The 22,764-nt window shown below is 40.2% G+C and overlaps 1 protein-coding gene across 10 annotated transcripts in view; it reads right to left on the reverse strand.

Annotated features, from left to right (window-relative positions):
• KATNIP (katanin interacting protein) overlaps positions 1-22,764 on the reverse strand; it is a 181,367-nt gene that overhangs the window by 128,780 nt on the left and 29,823 nt on the right. For 8 of the 10 annotated variants that reach the window (XR_012161174.1, XM_073362645.1, XM_073362649.1 and 5 more), the window contains exons 4-5: positions 21,805-21,899; positions 18,149-18,280 (exon numbers count right to left, since the gene is read on the reverse strand). Coding sequence is in view for 8 of the 10 variants with exons in the window: in XM_073362645.1 (XP_073218746.1) it covers positions 18,149-18,280; positions 21,805-21,899 (227 nt within the window). In the remaining 2 variants the exon portion in view is untranslated. Of the gene's footprint in view, positions 1-9,376; positions 9,573-18,148; positions 18,281-21,804; positions 21,900-22,764 lie in introns of those variants that run through there. The other 2 variants (XM_073362648.1, XM_073362650.1) reach the window with 2 other exon arrangements.

The raw sequence follows: 22,764 nt of genomic DNA on the forward strand, positions 1-22,764 counted from the left end.
GGTGATCAGCTAGTGCCTGAGCATGTGAGCAAGAACCAGCCAGCAAAGTGCCTGAGAGAGAGAAATCTGGGTGCTACCTTAGAGTATTGGCCCACTCCATTTAGTGTCCCATCGCCACCTGTGGCCATCTCTGACAATTTAGAGAAAGGAGACAAAAAACCCAGAGTACACTGAGAGGCAATCTCTCCATAACCCCTGCAGATGAACAGCTGAAGCCCTGAAGCATGAGATTTTAAGAGCATAAAACATGCAAGGAGAGTGAGTTTTGTAACCCAGCTCCAGGAGGAAAGCTGGAGACTCTCAAAATTGGGAGAGGAAGCCTACTTGAACCCATACAGACCCTAGAGAGGCTTGGACTTGAGAAGCTAAAGAAGATGTCTTTGCATTCTGTGAAAGAGTTAATAAATCAGACCCCCAAAAGGTGTACCTATTTGAGGTACATGGGTCTGAGGAAATTATTGCAAAACCAGGAGGGAGCTGAGGGCAGTGCACCTGCAGGACTGCCAGGGACCATGCTCAAGGGCAGCCCTATTATAGTAAGTAACCATTCTTTCTTCAAATGATTGTCCACAGATTCCACTCTTGCTGACTAACAAGCAGTTATGTATTTGCTTGGAGGAGAGTCTGAAGAGTCCTACTTAAATAGTGACTGCAGGGCAGCCCTACCAAAATCTGACCTGGGAGTCTAGTGAATGGTAAATGTGTGGATCAAGATCTGCATAGCTGGTCTGCATATTTCAGGAATGGGAATATTCCCCAAACAGGCAGAAGATAAGTCTTGATCCTAGTGGAATGAACTCCAGTATGGCTGGGCTGTGGGCCTGTGAGTAAGCCCTTGAAGCTTTGATCAGTGCCCTGCTAAAAGCTGTGAGGCTCTAGCCCTTGGAGCATCAATCAGCCCAACTATTTAAAGTCTCTGAGTGACTAATCGGTTGCTGGTGGTGAGGAGCTGACGTGAGCTAAGAGGGGAAGACTTGGTATAAAAGAAACTTGCTAGGTGAAGTTGAGAGCTGCAAACCAAGACAGCTAACAGAGTTTTGGAGGGAGTTTGGAAGGGAGTTTGGGGCTTTTCTTCCAGTTTCAACACAACTTGTGATATCAAGATGGCTAGCGATGGAACAGTGGTGGTTACCTGCAATGTATATGCCATGTTCTCTTTCCTGCCCGAAAACAGACGCTCTCCTGTGCATGAAGAGCAAGTTGGTGGCTGTGCTGGAGGAAAAGATTCTTGGATTGGAGGGGCAAGCTGAGATGCTACTAAGAATCAGTGAAGCTGAGGAGTTCCTAGACAACCAGGTTAAGTTTCAGGTTCAAGGATGAATGGAGCTGGCCACAAAAGAATAGGTACAAGTGGAGGCCTGGATGCTCACAACAACTAGAGGCAAGAAGTCACTGCAATGTTCTACACAGCTGGAGACAGATGAGGCTAGGCAGACGTGGCCACCCAAGAAAAGAGAAGCAGGAGGAATTCCACACAGCTAAAGTTTCAAATCTATATCAGATCCTCAACATGGAAACTACAGAAGACACCTCTCAAGATCAGGCAGATCCAAGGGAATGGAGAGATGTATGGGACACATGCATGCATGGCAACTTGGGCCAACCTATAAGAAAAACTAGCTTACCAGCAAAAGAGTTCTCCAACCACCCAAGGAAGACAGATGATCCTTGATGGAGATTCAGTACTAGAAAGAACATTCTGCCAGGAACAAGCAGACAACAGGAGAGTGTGCTGTCTCTAAGATTGGATAGACTTCTGAAGTCTACAGGCAAGGATTAATCAGTGATGGTTCATATAAGCACTATGACTCTGCATCATAAAATATCTCACAGCTAGTAAATTGCTTCAGTGAACTTGGAAGTGTGCTGAAGAAGAATGTCCAATCTTCTCTGAGATTCTTCCTGTCCCACAAGTGAAGGAAGGCAGAAGATCCTGGAGGTGAATCACTGGTTAGGTAAGTGGGGTAGTGTGGAGGGCTTTGGCTATGTGGAACGTTGGTCCACCTTCTATGAAGAGAGGGGGCAGTGTAGTTACTGTGGCCTCCATCTCAGTAGAAGGTGGACCAATCTCCTAGTACAGTGGTTTTCAAACTTTTTTTTCTGGCAACCCAGTTGAAGAAAATTGACTCCTGCGACCCAACGGAGCTGGGGACGAGGGGTTCAGGGTGTGGGAGGGGGCTCAGGGCTGGGGCAGAGGGTTGGCTTGTGGGAGGGGATTAGGCCTCTGGGCTAGGGTGCAGGCTCTGGGGTGGGGCTGGGGATGAGGTGTTTGCAGTGCAGGAAGGGGCTCCCGGTTTGGGCGTGGGGTTGGGGCGTGGGTTTTCCTCCGGTGGCTCCTGGTCAGCAGTGCAGCCAGGGTGCAGAGGCAGGCCTCCCACCTGTCCTGGCACCATGGACCACACTGTGCCCCGGAAGCAGCTAGCAGCAGGTCCGGCTCCTAGGCAGAGGTATGCAAGCAGCTCTGTGCGGCTCTTGCCCACAGGCACCGCCCCCACCAGCACTCATTGGCCGGTTCATGGCCAATGGAGTGCAGAGCTGGTGCTTGGAGCTGGGGCAGTGCATGAAGCCCCGTGACCCCCCCCCCCCCTCGCGCAGGAGCCAGACCTGCTGCTGGCCACTCCTGGGGCACAGCGTGGTGTCAGAACAGATAGGGACTAGCCTACCTTAGCTGGGCAGCACCGCCAATGGGATTTTTAACAGCCTGGTCAGCAGTGCTGACCAGAGCCACTGTGATCCAGTGCCTTACATTTCCGTGACCCTATACTGGGTCGTGACCCACAGTTTGAAAACCACTGTCCTAGGGGACAAGCTGGCTAGACTAGTCAGGAAGGGGTTAAACTAAGAGCAAAAGGGGAGGTAAAAAGAGGGAACCTCTGAAGACCAAAGGGGTGGGGAAGTGGCACTCAACATCAAAATGAATGAAGGCATATTTAGGACCGATGTGAATTGTAAGAGTCTAATCTGATGATGTTTAATGGCGTAAGCATATGTAGAACTGCACGGTGTAAGAAACTGCAAGGTAATCATGTTTGTGTGGGGAAAAAAGAGAAAGTAACTAACACTAAACCGGTACTGATAGGGGAGGAGATTTTTATGGAAATTAATATATATGTATAAGAAAATATAAACTTATAAGTAAGTCTGAAACAAAGGGAGGTTGAAGCTGTATTGAGTGGTGCTGGAGGCAACTGTGATGAGATCATCCTGATAAGATTCCCACTTGTAAGTAACTGATCACTACTTGCTGAGTGTTTTTGCTTTAGATCCAGCAGCTGAGCAAATGAATCTCAATCTAACAGCACCTATCTATAATGTGTAGGGGAAAAAAATTGTGTGATCATGGGAGACTTCACTTTGAGTGTCATAAACTTGAGGTGTCATACCGCCAGTACTAAAACAACCTGGAATTTCTAAATACTATAGATGACAATTTCCTAACTGAACATGTTGCAGCCAACATGGGAGAATTCAATAGTAGACCTTGTCCTAACAGATAAGAGGAAGTGATCATAGAACTAAAAGATAATGGTAGCTTAGGTACATGTGATCATGACTTGATCACATTTATAATGTGCAAGCAGAATAAAGTCCAAATCAGTAAGTATATATACTTAGTCCTTTAGTAGGGCCAATTGTGCAAAGCTGAAAACAGTTATGAGCCAAATCCGCTGGGAGGAAGAATTTAATCAGAAAAATGGGAATGATAATTGGGAATCATTTAGGAACACCTTACTAGATGCCCAAAAAGTCACAATTCCATAACTGAGGAAGAAAGTCATTTTGATTTAAAAAAACAACCTGATTTAGAGGGGAAGTGAAGGCAGCTATAATATATATAACAAATGGAAGACAGGGAAGTTAATAGTAATGAATATAAATCCAAAGTTAGGAACTGTAGAAAATTGATAAGGGAAGCTAAGGGACACAAGGATAAATCTATGGCCAGCAGAGTTCAGGACAATAAATACATATTTTAAAAGATATTAGAAACAAAAGGAATCATGACAATAGTATTGGTCCACTACTAGATGGAAATGATAAAATTAGCACTAATAATGCAGAAAAGGCAGAAGTGTTCAATAAATATTTCTGTTGTGTTTTCTGTGGAAAAATAGACTATCAGTCTCATTAGGTGATGAAAACACTCTTTCCATTCCACTAATATCTCTGGAGGATGTTAAACAGCAGCTACTAAAGTCAGACATTTTTAAATCAGCTGGTCCAGATAATTTGTAGAGTTTAAAAAGAGCTGGCTGAGAAGCTCACCGGACTTTTAATAAAAGAAAACTAGGATTTTTACACACTTTTAGAGAGATAATTGTATAGGCATTTTTAAATTATCACAAAGTGATAAGGAAAAATATCCTAAAAGTTTAAAACTGCAAAAAAGAGCTAAAATTGTAAGACAAATATGTTAACAGGTCTTTTTAGAGGAACAATTTTTATACTTTTTTAAATAAAGGTATTAAAAATTAGGTTTTAGAAATATTGTTTGTGTGTTTAGGTTATTTTGAAATAGGGTCTGAAAAATAACTGTCTTTTGAAATAAAGAATAGATCATGTATTTTTGGAGAAAATAAACAAGACAAAGTGAGATAGAACAGCCAAGAAAAGCAAAACCTCTTAGTCTGTTACAGAAAGAGAAGTTAAAGGGAGAGAGAGAGAGAGCCTGTGTCACTGTCCATAGGGCAGAGAGAAGAGAAGAGCACCTCACCCCTGAGGCGACCTCTAGAGAAATGCCAACAATCCTGGGGTCAGCCAACCTGGGGCAAACCAGGTCTTTTGTCTGAGCCAATCAGCAGCTGTTCTATAGCTATGTCATAGTCTGCATTTTCCTGAACCAATCAAGATGTCCCACATCACCACTGAGGTGTAGCTATCGACCAACAAACACTGCATAACACAACTTTTTCTAGAACAAGTGTTGGGTTGCTTTATAAAGATTTGCCTAAAGGAAAATGTCTCTTAAACTTACTATTTGTAAACTATAAAAAAGCTTTAGAATTACACACGTTATAGAAAACACACAGAGGCTAACTTAAAAGAAATACTAGCTTATATAAAACAGTTTGCTGCTTTATCTCTGGTAAAAAATGTTTTTTTTCCCCCCACACTTTTTCTTTCCTAATTTTTTTAATCTAAATGCTCTTAAAACAAAGTTTTAACAAACTTTTGAAATGAGTGTAGATTTCTTTATTTACAAAAAGTACATAAATATAGTGAACATCCTTTTTTTTTTTTTTTTTTTTTTTTTTTTAGTTTTGTACCAGGAGTTAAACTACTTTTTTTTTTTAAAAAAAAAACATAATGCCTTTAGCCTTTGTCTTTAAAAATGATTGATAGACCTTCATGAACGTTATGTCTAACCTTTATATCAACTTCCCTTATTCCATTTACTTGAAGTAATGTATTTTATAGCTTTTTACATTAATTGAAAATTAGCACCTATTGATTTAACCATAAGGAGGTCTTTAAATTAAACTTTGTAACTGGTTTATCGGATATCCTTTGTAAAATGTGAAGATTTTTGGGGTGAATGTAATATTCCCATCATTTACAATAAAAGTCTAAAAAAGAAAGTGGATTGAGTAACTGCATGAAGGAATAAGATAAAGACTTCCCCCTCCCCTTTTTTTATTTGAAGCTCTTAGCTTTATTTCTAATAACTTTTGCAAGAAAATTTTTTGTTAGCATGCTTTTATATTGGATTTAAACGTAATACTAAGAAAGCAACATTTTGCAGCAAAGAGGCACCTTTGCCACAAAGCTATACTTTTCTAACTGTATGAATAAGGGCAGGTCTACCCTTAAAACACTGAAGCAACGTAACTGTACTGCTGTAGCACTTCAGCGAAGATGATACTACACGGACAGGAAAGCTTCTCCCGTGTAGTTAATCCACCTCTGCGAGAGGCAGTAGCTATGTCGACAGAAGAAGCTGGGCATTAGGTTGGTTAACTCAGGGGTTCTCAGACTGGGGGTTGGGATCCTTCAGGGGGTTGTGAGGTTATTAAATGGGGGTTGCGAGCTGTCAGCCTTCACCCCAAACCCTGCTTTGCCTCCAGCATTTATAAGGGTGTTAAACATATTAAAAAGTGTTTTTAATTTATAAAGGGGGTCACACTCAGAGGCTTCCTATGTGAAAGAGGTCACCAGTACAAAAGTTTGAGAAGCACTGGTATAACTGCATTGCTCCAGGGTGTGGATTTTTCACACCTCTGAGCAACAGAGTTATACTAATTTAAGTTTTTATAGTGTACACCTGGCCAAAGATGAAGACTGATCCCACTCACCCTTATCTTAGCAAACATATCTCCCCCCCCATGTGGTTATCTGATGAAACAACCCCAAGTCTGCCCCCCCATCCCCTTATCTCACTCTTTTTTCCCCTCAGTTTAAAACAGTCATTCTTTTGCTAACATACAGTTTTTAATTATTTCGAACTATGAAAAGTGTAACATGAAAATACAGCATTGGTCATTTTTGACTGAGATGTAACATAATAAAAAGACCTATTTTAGAAATGTTTTGTAGAGGTTTAGTGAAAAATACTTAAGATACACTCTACTATCCTTTTTAAAAACAGTTTTAGCTTCCATTGAAAGTACCAAACAAAAACTGTTCTATTGGTAAAGAATGCCAGGGTATAACATAAATAGCCTTAATATAGGGGTCTTCCAATAAAATGCTATTTAAAACACAGGGGGAAATTTCACTATAGAATAATTAGGGGTTCTCAAATTTCATTGCACTGCGACCCCCTTCTGACAACAAAAATTACCACAGGACCCCAGGAGGGGGGACTGAAGCCTGACCCCAACCAAGCCCTGGCACCCTGAGGGGAGAAGGGGGAACAAAGCCAAAGCCCCACCTCCCCAGGCCGGGGGCCAAAGCTGAAGCCCAAGTCTTCTGCCCCAGGCAGGGGGCCTGTAACTTGAGCCCTACCACCAAGGGCTGAAGCCCTCTGACTTGAGCTTTGGCCCCAGGCCACAGCAAGTCTAAGCCAGCCCTGGCAACCCCATTAAAATGGGGCTGTGATCCACTTTATTTGCGCAACAACATAATAAAGAGTATTAAAATAATCAGGGCTTTGCGTATATAAAGGGCTTCTGGCTTATGAGAGTTTGAATTTTGGTTTTTTTAAATAACTATTTTAAAGTTTTGTTTTTAAAAATATATATACATGGCTTAAATGGGGTTAAACATAGTTGCCATTACTAAGAATAGGTATCTTTGTATAATATAAAGGCTGTGAATTTAGTGTACTGCTTTTGTAGAGATAAAGTTTCTTCCCTCCCCTCCTCCCCTTTTTTTAAACTTTGGTTTTGTCTTACTTAAAATTAAATTACAATGAAAATTAGTAAAAAGATGGGCTATGCATTTACATTAATGCCCTGTCTCTATCTCTAACACTTTAATATAGGCTTTTGTTTTAAACTGGAATGCAAAACATTTTATTCATTTACTTTGGCAGGCTCATCAAATGTTAGCCAACAAGATGCACAACAGCAACAAGAAAGATCGCAAGAAACTGCTTTTAAAAAGGGTAAAGTTAGCTTTACAAGAATCCCTGAAGCATCTATGTTGTCCAGGGGAAGCAAGAGTGGGGGTAAACAGCAAACACAACACAGATGGGATAACAACCCTGATTCTAAACAACCCCACGCATCCAGAGCCTTCATTACACATAAGCCTGTAGAGACCAAGGCCATCTGTACACTTCACAGGATCAAATGTGTGGGGTTGCTTTACTGATGCACATCTTTATACTTGCAATAAGACAGACAAGTCTGGATATGCTAAAACATGTTTGGGGCATGTCTGGACTTTTTCCCATTTACAAAGTACACCACCATGTGGTCAGTTTCTGGTAAATCATTTGTATACAATTTTAAAATATGATCAAAAGATAAACCCTTACTACATTTATTTAAACAAAATATACGATATCCCTAAGTAACAGCAAGGGGGTCTTGTCAGCAAGGGGGTCTTGTCGCTATCTCTGGTTTAAAAAGAAAGGCAAGAAAGATTTAGGAAAAAAGTTACTGTCTGGGGAAAATCCACAGGAGTCAAAGAACTGTCCTGGCCCATGATCTGGTAAGTAGAGGTTTAGCCAGTGTTCCCTGGGTAAATTGTGGGGAGTTGTGTTTACAAGTCCCAGGGGTCTTCTGGACACAGAACTCTTTGGAGGCAGGTCACTAGGAAAAAACATCTAAAAAGAAGCATCCTTTGATTTTAAAAAAAGTGCTAACTGCATGTTGTTTATAATCACATAGAATCAAACGGAACATTCCTTCTGTGATTAACCTCGGGTATGTTATCAAAAACCTCATACACCATCATGGTGACTGTAGAGGGCAACACCATAGAAAAACAAATTTCTGCTCTTTGGTTTCCAGTTTTAATCAGAGAATAATGATCAGTGCATTCCTGGTCAGGTTGAAGGTATACAGCATGGGCAAAGACACCACAATGAGCACTCGGTCTTTTACATATTTCCCAGCTGCCTGCATGAGCTGCATGTACTCTTTCACACAGTTCCCATTCTCAAAATCAGGTTGTAGAGGTTTAGGTGGCACCTGCTTGCCATCCACTTATAAGGCCACAAAATTAATGTCATAACGTTGAAAGGGTTTTTAGCATAATTGCCACTGATGGCATTGTTATCTATAAAACTAATAACTGTCCCCAAAGGAGGTTTTCTTGGTTACTGACATGACTACCAGCTGGAATACTAAATACCTTCAAGCCCACCCTGTCCACAGGATACCTAGCACTGGCAGTCATTAGAGCCTCTACACAGCCCAGACAGACCCCTGGGGTAACTTTCACCCTGTGACAGGTTCGGTTACAGTGATCCCCTTGGGACTGTCACCTGATGTGCTGAAATTACCTCGGAGTCCATTTTCCCTGTCAGCTTGGGACTTCCAGAACCCTGCCTTGTTGAACCAGACATGCTAGCCTGCTGCAACACAGTCCCAGGGTCTGTGCCACGCCTCTAAAGCTGCAGACTTAAGTGAAAACAGCTCTGCAGGTTACCTGACTCTAGCACCCAGATACCCACCTCCTAATGGGATCCAAACCCCAAATAAATCCGTTTTAGTCTGTATAAAGCATATACAGGGTAAATTTATAAACTGTTCGCTCTCTAGAACACTGACAGAGAGATATGCACAGCTGTTTAATACCTGGGGGAGCAATCAGTTATTCTGGGTTCATTAATAAACAAAAGTGATTGTATTAAGTATAAAATGCAGGATTTAAGTGGTTTCAAGTAACAACAGACAGAACAAAGCATGTCACCAAGCAAAATAAAGCAAAACCATGCAGGTCTAAGCCTAATACATTAAGAAACTGATTACAGACAATATCTTACCCTCAGAGATGTTCCAATAAGCTTCTTTCACAGACTAGACTCCTTCCTAGTCTGGGCCCAATCCTTTCCCCTTGTACAGTCCTTGTTAGTTCCAGCAGACATCTCAGGTGGTAAGCAGGGGCTCTCTCATGAGTGGCCACCCCTTCGCCCTGCTCCACCCCCTTTTATAGCTTTGGCATAAGGTGGGAATCTTTTGTCTCTCTGAGTCCCCACCCCTCCTTCTAAATGGAAAAGGACCAGATTTAAGATGGATTTCATTATCAGGTGACATGGTCACATGTCCTGTGAGACCCCAGCCTCCATTCTTCCTGGGCTGCCCTATATATAAACAGGAAGGTTTGCAAGTAAACAGAGCCATTTACAGTTCATTGATTCTGAAGCACCCTTAATGGCTTCCACTTAATATGTCTACATCAGTAATACAAGTTTATATCTTATTCTCCTAACGTCAGACACAGAAATAATACATGCAAACAAATAGGATGAACACACTCAGTAGATTATAAGCTTTGTAATGATACCTCACAAGAGACCTTTTGCATAAAGCATATTCCAGTTACATCATACTGTATTCACATTCATAAGCATATTTTCATAAAGCATATGGAGTGCAATGTCACACATGTTTTACAAAAAGGGATGCTGAAATAATATGCACTTTCTAGCTCTGATTGGCATTCCCACTCATGAGGCAAAAAGAATCATTGCTATGTGTAAGTTTAATTTTAGTCCACACATTCAGCAGCAATTTTTCTTGAAAAAAAACAAAATCGCTATGTTGAGGCCCCAAAAAATCCAACTTCCTCATGTGGGCCATTAGTTCGGCCCTGTGCATAAACCCCATTACCCACACCATCCAAATTGGTGCTCTGATGGGCCGCCACTGTGTCTTTCTGAAACCTTCCTGTAGAAAATTGTGTAGCAAGGGTATCGAGGCTGTACTTCAGAATCAATTCTATAAAGGCTCTGTAAGGGTAACAATTGTTACTCTGGCTGATAAGATGGTCACCTAAACTGACATCCAACTCGTTAAAAAGGGTGACGATAAAGTATTTTGTTAGGGCTACCATGGCATCTTCATCAATGTCTGACCCATCTTCTTTCACAACCTTGAAGCATATGTACAGCACTGTGTTGTGGAGGTCTAAATAATGATCCCTGTGTCCCAAAATAAAAAAGTCTAGAGAGGCATTCACCATTAAAGCAGCCAAAGGTGGCACCTTTACACAAAAGCTATTCTTGATGTTGGCTTGAGTGGGGGCTATCTGAAATGGAGCCAATTCTGATTTGGCACATTCTTCAGAACTACAATGAATGAAAGCCATTTTGTATTTTAAAAATATATCCTTTTTACCACCAGCCATGCTCTGCTTCCTCTTCTGAGGCATCTTCTGACAGCTTTTTTTTCCTCCCAAGGGCCTGGGGGCCTGTAAATTGATGTTGTGATACTGCTTTTTCTCATCACCACTAGACTGACCTTCCTGTTGCATGCGCATGTCTACTTTGTTCATAATGGCACTAGACACATGGTTCACTATATCTTGATTATAATTTAAGCTGCTGTTTTCATGTGAGGCTTAATTATTTCTAAACCCCTTCTCAAAATCAGTTTTTTTCTAAAAAGACTACAGAATATCTATCAAAACCTGCCCCATACATGATGGGTAATCCTAGATATTCCTGGTAAGGCATAACGAATTTAGGCCTTGTAGTAGTTCCTACACAAAGAGGGATCCCCCTAATTTTTTTTTTTTTTTTTACAGTCAACATCCCTTAACTGGCTTGGGGCGCAAATGCAATGTAACAATCACCTTCCCAAAACGAAATGAAACTTTTTTACTCTGGTTCAACTATTTATTTCAATAGTGATGGTACTGATGTGTTGCTTACTCACAGGGGCATAATGCAGTATGTCATATGTAGTAGTAATAAATTCTTTGTTGCTGCAACAGTGGTATATAGTAGTCTCCCAGTAACTGATGTTCCACTATATCCAGGTGCATGTATAAAGCGTTAAAGCCCCCTGTAATGTCTGCAGGGTGTGAGACTATCTTACATTTCTCATTCGGTATCGCTCCCAATTCCCCCCATACAAAAAAAGTAGTTTTCATTGTCTGCTTTTGCTTTTAACTGAATCCTTCTGGTCACTGCATTTTAAATGATGTTGACTTCAGGCATCTTGGGATCGCTGTTCATGGTTTCTCTGATGTTCTCTACTGAATGCTTGAAGAATAATCCACTTCTATATAGTATCATCATCACCTTTTTTTCAATGCTATCATGAATGGTAAATCATGAGAGATTATGTTCCATGAGTGACAATCAATTTCTGATAAAGCAACATCCCAAAGGCTTGGCTAACTGTATTGTAAAGTTGGAACTAGTATTTTAAGGAAAAGTCCCTGAAGATACATTGTGAGATAAAGTGACATAAAACCCTCCTTCAGCCATTTTTGCCCTTATTGGAGTTTTTGAGACGCTTTAATCCAACTGTTAAATATTTCAGGCCACCTTTTCCATTTCACCAGAAAACACTTGTTTCTCACCCATCCTTTCTTCATTAGAATTTCTTCTATTCTGCAAACATGGTCCTGGTTAGTGTTTACTTCTTGTAATTCTTCAGGGTAAAAAGATCCCACAACTTCCTCTTCTCTGTAATCTTTAATGTGTGCACTGGTCTCTGCCCTTGTTCTAAAAGAACAGACATAATACATATTCTTTGGTAAAGATTTGCAGATATCTCTTTTCAAAAGCTCCTTTTGATTTAGACACCTTTACATGATCTCCTTTCTTAAAAAGCGCTCACATTTCCTTTATTTTAAAACTGTCCCCATAGACAGTTTTCCACATACTCAGTGAGTTAGCATGGGAAACATCACTTGGTCATTCTTTGATAGTTCTGTGATAACTTCAGTTGTAACTGTATGTGAAGGCCTGCAGTATGTCAATGCATCGACAGGTGCTACGGGCAGTAAAATACCTACATCTTTGATTTTAAAGTCCTGTAAAACTTCTCCAACAAGCCCTGGCTTGACTTCATTATTGGTAACAAAATGGTGTACACCTTGTTGTTTTAACAAATTCTTTAAAGCTTTGTTTAAAAACGCTTTTTCTCAATCTGTCTGTAATTTTTTAGGCACCCAGCTTTAAACACCTAAAAAATAACTTTAAAACACCTTTGCCACATCTTCTCCAATCTTATGCTTTAGGAATATTGCCCAGGCGTATTTAGACAAAATGTCTATCACCGTTAAAACATATTTACAACCATCACTGGTTAGAGTTGGGGTCATGCTGACATCCACATCAGGCACAACCTTTTTATTTCTTTTAAATGTAATTCTTGCCAGTTTGTGCAAAGTGTAAGCATCTTGATCTGTAAGCCAAGCTACAACTCATTTTCTACTCAGAATTTTACTATGTTTTATTAGCAGCCTCATAGAAGGGTGTACAACCCCAAAACTCCCAACCTCCCTGGGAAAGCAATACATTTTCTTTAGCAATCCCACTATTTCTGACCCAAAACTTGAAGGCATATCAAAAAAAACAAACTTGGGTTGGTTTGTTTTTTGTATAATATAGAGCAATGCACCATATTTTACATTAATACTTAAAAGCAGTAATATGTGAAGCAATTATACATATTTGTATTTTACATTTGTTTCTGACTGTGGGCCATGTACATCTTAATCAATATTCAGTTTCAATTTTTTTATCCTTTAAGATGAGGTTTTGTCATGTAAAAGGTTTTATAATCTATTTTACAAACCCTCTAACACACCATCTGGCCAATTTTTGCTGGCACCTTATTTCCAATGCCTATCAGCAGTGACAACGGATATGGTGGCTCTTCTACCCCCTTTATCATTTTGACAACTTCAGTTATGGTTCAGTGGTCAAGTTAAGCCCTTTGAGTCTGTAGCTTTCACTCATAATTATACTTAGGATCTGTGCCACATTCAGTTCCGAAGAAATGCATCCTATCTGGTGAAATGTTTCCGAGCATCCCCAAAGTACACAATTGTGGCAGCACTGACTGGTTTAATTTATCACACAAGTGTCACAGTTATCTAAATGCTGTCCTTTCAAGCAAAGGTAAAGGGCTTTTACTACAACTGCCCTAACAACAGTCTTTACAGCTCTGTTGGTCAACCACCTTACAGTAGAACTTCAGAGTTACGAACACAAGAGTTACAAACTGACCAGTCAACCACACACCTCATTTGGAAGTGGAAGTATGCAATCAGGCAGCAGCAGCAATCAGGGGAGCACCCCTCCCACCGAAAAAGCAAATACAGTTCAGTACTGTGTTGTGTAAACTACTAAAAAGAAATAAAGGGAAAGCAGTATATTTCTTCTGCATAGTAATGTTTCAAAGCTGTATTAACTCAATGTTCATTTGTAAACTTTTGAAAGAACCATAAAGTTTTGTTCTGAGTTACAAACATTTCAGAGTTCCGAACAACCTCCATTCCCAAGGTGTTCATAACTCTGAGGTTCTACCGTACTTTTTACAGTATTTTTTTTTTTAAATCTTGCTTCATGCAAAAGGAGCATGTGCATATCAGGTTTATCCTTCCCAAAGGCTGGTTCTCTTTATCCTGTTCATCCTGAAGTATCTGTCAAAAGCAAAGAAAAAAGTAGGGTTTAAATCCTTCATTGTGGTAGTTTAAAAATTAAAAAGGCAAAAAATTCACACATGCTACCTCAATCATACCCTCATCTGTTTCTGAATCATCATCATCCCTGTCAGTCGCATTGTCAGGAACTGAGTTTCTCTCCGTATCATCTGTCTTTGCTCCATTATTAAAAACAAATGGATCGCTTTTAAGCCTTGTATTTCTACCTCATTTTCTTTTAAAATGGTCTAAGCTGTCTTACCTCGTCATGTGCTTCTGGCTTAGATAGTTCTGAAGCTGTTGGCCACTTGCTCCACAATTGGGTTGTGATCCTGTATGGTCCTGGCTTGGTTATCTGTCAAAAAAACCCCAAACCCCTCATTTCAAAAGCGTGATTGTAATAATTTTTTTTAGAATCTGTAAAAACGTTCAGCTACTTTTACCATAACAATGTCGCCATCTGCCCATGATTCATCAGTTACTGCCTGACTCTGAGCCTCACTAGCCTCTGACAATTCCACAGCCGCTCTGTCCATGTATATAAGGCTTTTCTTCCTCTCCTGCCTATAAAAAATATAAATATTTAACCTCTTATAATTTTTCAACAATTTGTTATAAAATAATACAGACCCTTCTTACCTCTGCTCTCGAGTCTGCCTGCTCCATAACAGGCAACAAATCTCTCTGTGCCCCGTCCTTTACATCTTTTTCCTCATTTACAACCGGTGACAACTCCATAAAGTCTCCCTGGTTCTTCAGTTCAAATTCTGGATGGAACATGGGATTTGGTATTGGTGATTCCTCTTTAGCAAAATAAGTGTAAACAGGTTGTCTCTTCCGAATACATGCAGGTGCATTCAAAGGCAATTCTAGCTTCTTGGTGTCTGTAGGCATCTTGTAAAAACATGATTCCTATCTATAGGTTCTCAATTTAAAACCCCGTGCAAAAAAGCATGGTTTTATACACACTGGTCAGACAATCATTGACTAGAGTTTTGCAGACTAATCCAGAAGTTCTCAAACTGTGGTCCGTGAGCTTCATTCAGGTGGTCCGTGGATAGTTCCCTCTAAGGTGAGCACCTGGGAGACCGCACACCTAATTAGTGGAGCCACGCAGGCATCCTGGAGAAGATGCACATGTAAGGTGAGGTGGTGCCCTTCGGGGGAATAGGAGGTAGGTGGAAGGGAGCAGTGGGGTGAGAAGAGGGGGTGAGGGGAATTTGGGATGTGCAGGGCTGCGGCGGCCAGAGAAAGAATTTCTCCACCTCCAAGGCTGCGGCTGCCAGGGAGAGATGGCTCTCCTTCCCAACCTCAGCTCTGTGGCTGCTGTGGTGGGGGAGAGACCCCCCTCCTTTTCAGCCCTAGGTCGGGGGCTGCCTCAGCAGGAGAGAGAGGGCACATCCATCGCATTAAAACAAAAAAAGTTTATTATTAAATTTTTTTTTTTATATTTACAATGGTTAGTTTTACACTAGTTAGCTAACAGTACAAACAACATTTGGAAAGATCCCTAAGTGGTCCGCCAAAACCCTCAGTAATTTTCAAGTGGTCCACAGAAAAAAAAAAAGTTTGAGAACCACTGAACCAATCCATTCTGCGAAAGGTTATTTCTAAATGGCTCATCAAAACAGCTGTATTTTTTTAATTGACCAACACTTGATAACCACGCCTCAGTGGTCATGTGGGACATTATGATTGGTTCAGGGAGATGCATTAGATGATGTAGTTATAGAACAGCTTCTGATTGGCTCAGCCAAGAGGTGTGATTTGCTCCAAGCTAGCTGACCCTGGAATTGTTGGCATTTCACTAGAGGCAGTCACAGAGTTAAGGTGGTTTTCTCTTCTCTCTGCCATGTGATCAGTAACAGGCTTTCTTGCTGCTTTAAAACTCACTCTCTCTCTCTCTCTTTGTTCTTTCTGTAACAGGCGAAGAGGCTTTTGCTTTCCTTGGCGGTTCTCTCAATTTGTCTTGTTCATGTACTCTAAAAATACATGTACTAGTCTTTATTTCAAAAGATATACAATTATTTTTCAGACTTTATTTCAAAATAACCTAAATGCATAAAGAACATTTTTTTCTAAAAACTAATATTTATTAATTTTGTCACACTGTCTGGATTTGCTTCCGACTGAGTGCCAACCTTAGGACAGACTGTCAAGAAGCAGAGCAGAGACCCCAAACTGGTTGTATGTTCTATATCAGATATCACCAACCCAGTAACAAGTGTGAACTCCTAAATCACTATAACAGCCTTACCATAGAGTCACAGATGGTCCCTTGGGGCATTCCAGTCAATTTTGCCACTCAGGCAGGCTGGCCTATGTGATAGATGTCAGTGCTTAATTTGTAACGAAAGAGGTGCTGGAGGTCAAACAATTTTTTTTACATTCATAACTGATGCAGCAAGCCCAGATATGCTGAGGTTATAAACTGCCAAGCCTAGCCTTGGTGCAAATTAAGCATTAATAGATGGTCACTTTACACAAAAGATCACAAAATAGTCAGGTTACTTCCAGTCCTAAAAGACCAGTTACTTACCCCAGGTCAATGTGTACCTTATATCTCACACCAAAGACAACGCTTGTAGCCCCTATAGTAAATATCTAAGGATTTATTAATTAAGAAAAGAAATGAACGAGTTATTACAAAGTTAAAGCAGGCACACATATATACACAAATGAGTTACAGTCTCTAGTTTCAAAAGCTGACAGAAATGTAGTAATATGTCAGCTCTGAATGTCTTTTAGGGCTAATCCAGGTTAACCCTAGGAATCTTTGCTTCTGTTTTGTAGCTCTGGTCCTGTGAGAGTCCAAACAGCAAAAGATGAAAAAATTTCTTGTCAGCTATTTTTATTTCTTTTTTTCCAGAATTCAAGCTGATGGGACAAGCCCTTTTGCACATAGCCTCTTCATGGGTTTAATGGGGCAATTAACCAACTCTTTGTATTGTGATGTCCCACAATGGCCAATTTAGTTTTGATAGGCCTTCTCGATGGGCAGGAGATGATTCCTCCTGACTCATTTCAGAGAAAATATGTTTTACAGATACAAAGCAAAAACTTAAATATTACCTTATAGTATGTGATAAAGATATTATAAGTGAGCTTAATGCATGCAACAACTTACAAGAATTTTCTAAAGTCTAAACACCAAATACATTGTTATAAGTCCAATACCCATTGTAACCATACTAGTACATAGGTGAAGCAGACTAGTTTCCAGTGGTTAATTTGTCAGCGCTCGCCTGAGGCCTAAAGCCATAGCAAGACCAGGCAGTCCTGGTCGGCCAGTGTCACAACCTTTATTTCAAAAAATGAATAAAGATTATTTTTTCTCTAAAGAGGTTTGTTGACATGTTTGTGTTTTAAAACTTATTCCTTTAGTGCAGATTTAAAAAACTCTTTTCTGACATTTTTCCTTTACCACTTTGTGATAATCCACTTTATAAATTATCTAAAAACCGATCAAATTATTTTTCTCTAAAAATGTGTAAAAAAACTATATTTTCTTCTAACCTTAATATGTAAAAAACCACACATGCAAATCACCCTAAGTTCCCTAAAAATAAATATTTTTTTCAAAATGGCCAACCACACCAAAAGTGTGCAGGTACAAATAGGAGACATGGGGTGGGACATGAACCAGAAGTAGGGAAAGGGAGGAGAAACCGGTCAAAATTATATGGTGAAGAATGCTATAAAATTTTTAACTACTAACAGCTTTATCAATCACCTGACGAAAACATAAAATCATCACTGACAAAGTTTGCCATTGACCCAAAAATTGAGAGAGTGGAATCTTTGTGGACAATCCCTCTAAGGGCTGAAAGCTTTCCTTCAGCAGAACCCTTAATTCTGCCTTGTAGTGACACCATGCAAAAGACAAACAATTATGATTTACGTATTTTAGTGTTGTAGACTGCAATTAGACTAAACTGATGCTTTTAAAATGACACATTAGATGTTTTCATTTTTGACCCTTCTGGTGTCACTTTTAACCACTCCCAAATACTCTAGTTATCCATATACATTATGGGTTTGCTTGAATTAGTGAGAATTAGTATTCAGCTGCCAAAACTATGGCAATTGAGCCCACTTTCATTTAGACTCACATTTGATCATGAACAATGCCACAGCAGAAGTCAAACTGTACCTGGGAACAATTAATATGATAGTCGTTTGTCTCCATATTCAAGCTTTCATAAGGTTCAAAATCATCAGAGTACTCCAGAGGAGGTGAAATGCAGAGTCTAGAGCCACTTTCTGTTTTAATCAGCACAGGTTTCTATAAAAAGAAACAAACAAATCACATCTTTCTTCTGTTATTAGCACACTAAGTAAGTAGTTATCACATGCTTCGTACAATGCTATATCCATGCATATTAGATATAAACTTTAAAATGTACCTAGAAAGATATTCCTTCCCTAAGTTTAAAGGGATACCATTAACTTAAAAATACTCTCCCATGTGAAATTTTATCTACTATTGTTACAAGTATTAGCAATGGCTGCATTTGCACTGTAGAGCTGAATCAATCGGATTGCTCCAATGTAAGTAGCAATGGTGCAGTGTCTCTACATTAGCCATCCTGCTCACAATGCATTGGTTAAAAGTGTGAACCTGATCTTTGGATGTGTAAGCAGGGGAATATCAAATAAGAACAGGGTGGTAGCATTACTTCTGTATTGTCAATAGGGAGCCTATTATTGGATACTGTGTCCAGTTCTGGCGTGAACACTTCAAAGAGGATGTTGAAAAAATTAGAGAGGGTGTGGAAAAGAGTCCCAAGGTGTGAATCGAGGTTGGGAAATAATGCTTGATAGTGACAAACTTAAAATGCTCAATCTATTTAGTTTACCCAAGAGAAGGTTAAGTGGTGACTTGATCATGGTCCACAAGTACCTACAAAGGGGAGGGGGAAAGACATTTTTGATAGCAGAGGGCTCTTTAATTTAGCAGACAAGAAAGATAAGACAATCCAATGGCTGCAAGTTAAAGCTAGACAAATTCAGATTAGAAATAAAGTACAAATGCTTAACAGTGAGGGTAATTAACCATTAAAGCAAATATGTAGGGATGCAGTAGATTCCCTATCATGTGAAGTTTAGTGAACTCCTATCTTCACTTTATTTTTAAATACCATTTGACATCACAAGAGAAAAGCAGCTTCCCGAAAAGAAAGTAATGGAACAGATTGCTAGAAACCTGCTAGTTGACATTTATCTAATTTATGACAAGTTACTTAAGTTCATTACATACCAAAGTCACTTAAATAGAAAAATAGTGTAGTATGTTGGAATAGCTCAGTGCTTTGCACAATTCACATGTATGAAATTATCAGCACAAATAGGATTTAAACTATGTTCTGTACAGTCCTCAACTTTATTACACACTATAAACTTCAAATGCATAAGGAAATTTTATAGCCTGAACCCAGGAATGACTAATGATGTTAGGGCTACTTGTACTTAAAGTTAAGCATGTACTTAAGTGCTTTGTTGGTCAAAGTCTAAAACTCATTACTTTTAGAGCCAAATTCCTCCCAGCCTTTCCATAGTTACTGGGGAAAAGCTGAATACAGAAGCTACATTCAGTGTCCAAACTGTGTGTCATAACTGTACTCCATTAGGATTCTCTGTCAAATTGCAAGAAGTCACCCAAACAGCTCTATGTAGATGTATTCCAGCTGTCTCCAAAGTAGGAAACTAAATTAATAAGGGAATTCAGACTATAAAGTTGATATAAAGTTCCCATATGGTGATGGGACTGATATAATGTTTAGTCTAGATCAGAGGTTCTCAATCTTTTTGGGCTTAGGACCCATTTGTAAATGTTTATGACCTGTTGCGACCCAGTAAATAGTCCAGGGGCAGAGTAGCTGGGTGTTTTCCGTTGGATCCTGCCCCTGTGGGGGTTGGATCCTACCCAGCACTAATCCCACAGTGGTGGCTTCTGTGCTGTGGGGCTGTTTGGGCTTGGCTCTTCACTCTAGGCATTGCAACCTCCGGGGTTTCAGCACCACTCAGGTCTGGCCCTCCCTCTGACTGGACCAAATTTGTGAGCGAAGTTGTGACCTGACTCATGGGGTTGCAACGTCACTCACTCAAATTTGGCCTACCCGGGCTCCTGTCATCACAATACCGGGGCCAAACTTGAGTGGTGCTTGGACCCCAGAGGTTGCAGTGCCTGGAACAGGGAGACGAGCCCAGCCACCCCCTTGGGATGGGAGCTGCCACATGACCCTTTGAAACATTCTGGGGACCCAATTTTGGGTCCCGACCCCCAGGTTGAGAAACCTTGGTGTAGGCTGCTCAGCTATCTTACCAGATATTTTAGAGGAAAAGACTGTCAGGTTTTTAGATCAGAGAAACTACTCTATGGGAAAATATGCTAAAGGTGTCCTTGTACCTATTGATAGTGACTGTGTCAAAATAATAATAAAAAAAATAAATAATTTAAAAAAAATTATGGGCCAAATGTGCAAAGTGTGATGAACGGATACAAGGTCTGGTAGTAAGAAAGAAACAGTTTAGAAATGCATACTGCTGATGACAAGGACGATATATATATAAAAAAACCCATACAGGTGGCTCCCTAGGGAGATGGTTAGTTGTGGCCTCTCACAAGATAATAGATTACTAGCAATATTTTATAATTTCAATATAACACAGTACTGAACATTTTGCTGAAAGTATAAACCTAATAAAGAAAAAGTTTTGTTTTTAAAAAATGTGTAGCAAGCTGCTCTCTGTGGTTGGATTTAATTTCGTTCGAGTAATGTTCCTTACACAGGATCTGATCCTGTTCCCATTAGTGCTAAAACTCCCAGGAATTTCAGTGAAACAGGTGTATGTACTATATTTTGAAGAAGTATAGTACAAAATTGATATCAAAAATGAAGGCTGAAGAGATTTGTTAAGGCAAGTCACTGCTTGAGCGAGACGTACAAGTTATCAAGTTTATATCTATATGAATGATTGAAATCAGTTATTTCAATCATCTTGCTTAGAATCAATCCAGGCTGGAACTGTAAAATTTACAAATTTGATTAATTCTATAGCCTGTTCATACAGGAGGTCAGACTACATGAGCACAATGGTCCCTTCTGGCCTTAAAATCTGTGAAAATAAGCAGATTAAGTCACTGAAGGAAGATAATATAGCAGGCAAACAAACATTACGTTCATACTTCCACAAACTGGTTCCTGCAGCAATATGTTCTTTCTGCTCCTGGTCTAATCAATCGTCCCTTTTTCTGCTGTTCCCCCCTTCCCCACACCCCAACAACCTGAGGTGGAAATCACGTTCCCTCTTCTTTCCATAGGGATCCTATTAAAAATATTAGCTGTCTGGGGCATACACACTTCCTCTGAACCATGTCATAGCTACTACTGCAACTGGTGTCAAACTAAAACTTCCAGGGAAACGTTGTAAAATGTCATAGCTCAAGACATCTTACTGCACATACAGCCTACTGAATTCTGATAAACTGATCACCTGCAAGATTTTTTTAAAAATACTTTTTTTCCCGTGGAGTAAACAAGTGCGGGGCTGATGACCACTGTCCTCTCATGGGGAAGCAATATCCATTACCAGTACATGCTGCTCTTTTTCTTTAATTCAATAATGTAAGAATTCCCTACTGACTACTGCTCAGGCTAGAGGAACTGCACAGTGTGTCTCCCTGTATACCTGTGTAACACTGCAGAACTAAGGGCTGTAGTTAGGGTCAGGAAAGGGCCTCCCAACAAACTTGTTGCTGCCCCAATACAGTTCACCAAGGATGCATTCTTCCCTGCCACGCCATACCTGACGCCATCCTTTACGTTGGATTTTGCTTGGTGCAGTCTGCGTGCTGCGTCCTTGCAGTTCAATTTCTTTTACTTGGGCTGGCGTACCAGAATCTGAAACAGGAATTAGGAACAATCTAATTGACAACACATATCCTCTTTGGAGTTCTTTCAGAAAGTTTATAAGGCTCCCCAGGTCTGACACTTTTTTGATTCCAATGTCAAACAAAAAGTTAAACACAAGTTTGATGCTCCCTGGGGGTACCCAGGTTTGTGAGAAACCTCGCTTCCACCTGCCCTTAGCATGAGTGAACAGTGTTTGTGCCTGTTCGGGATCAGTGCCCTGATCCACTGGCTACTGGCAACACTAGCAACTACCTCCATAGGCTCCACTTTCTCTTTACAGGTTAGTGACAGGCACACACCAACCGAAAAATCCTTCAAGTATCCACTTGTAGTCTTCAGTCCCTGCCCAACTGGACACTCACAGAATTACCAGGCCCACTGATCCCAAAGGAACAGTATACCACTGCTTACTAGTTCACCTTGGAACACAGCTTTGCTTAGCACACACCACTTAGATTTGTTTATAGGAAAAGTATGTATATGTTTATTGAACAAAAGGTGGAGATTCATACAACAGCACACAGAAATTTTGGAAACAAAGTGTTACAAAACTGGGTCTTTTTAGGTCCCTCAGCCTGACATCAATTCTGGGCAAGATAGTGAAGTGGCTAATATGGGACTCGATTAATAAAGAAAAATACCAATCAACATGGGTTTATGGAAAATAGATCCCGTCAAACTAACTTGATTTTTGTTATGAGCTTACAAGTTTGGTTATAAAGGTAATAGTGTAACGGTCTCCACCTTCTGGGGGTACATATTAACACCCTCTGGGGGGAGGATGTAACTCAAAAATCCTGTAGAGGACTGGTCAAAAGTACATTTTTCCAACTTTGCAAACAGGCCATGCTTT

This window comes from Lepidochelys kempii, chromosome 10, assembly GCF_965140265.1.
Source record: "Lepidochelys kempii isolate rLepKem1 chromosome 10, rLepKem1.hap2, whole genome shotgun sequence".
NCBI classification, from domain to species: Eukaryota; Metazoa; Chordata; order Testudines; family Cheloniidae; genus Lepidochelys; species Lepidochelys kempii.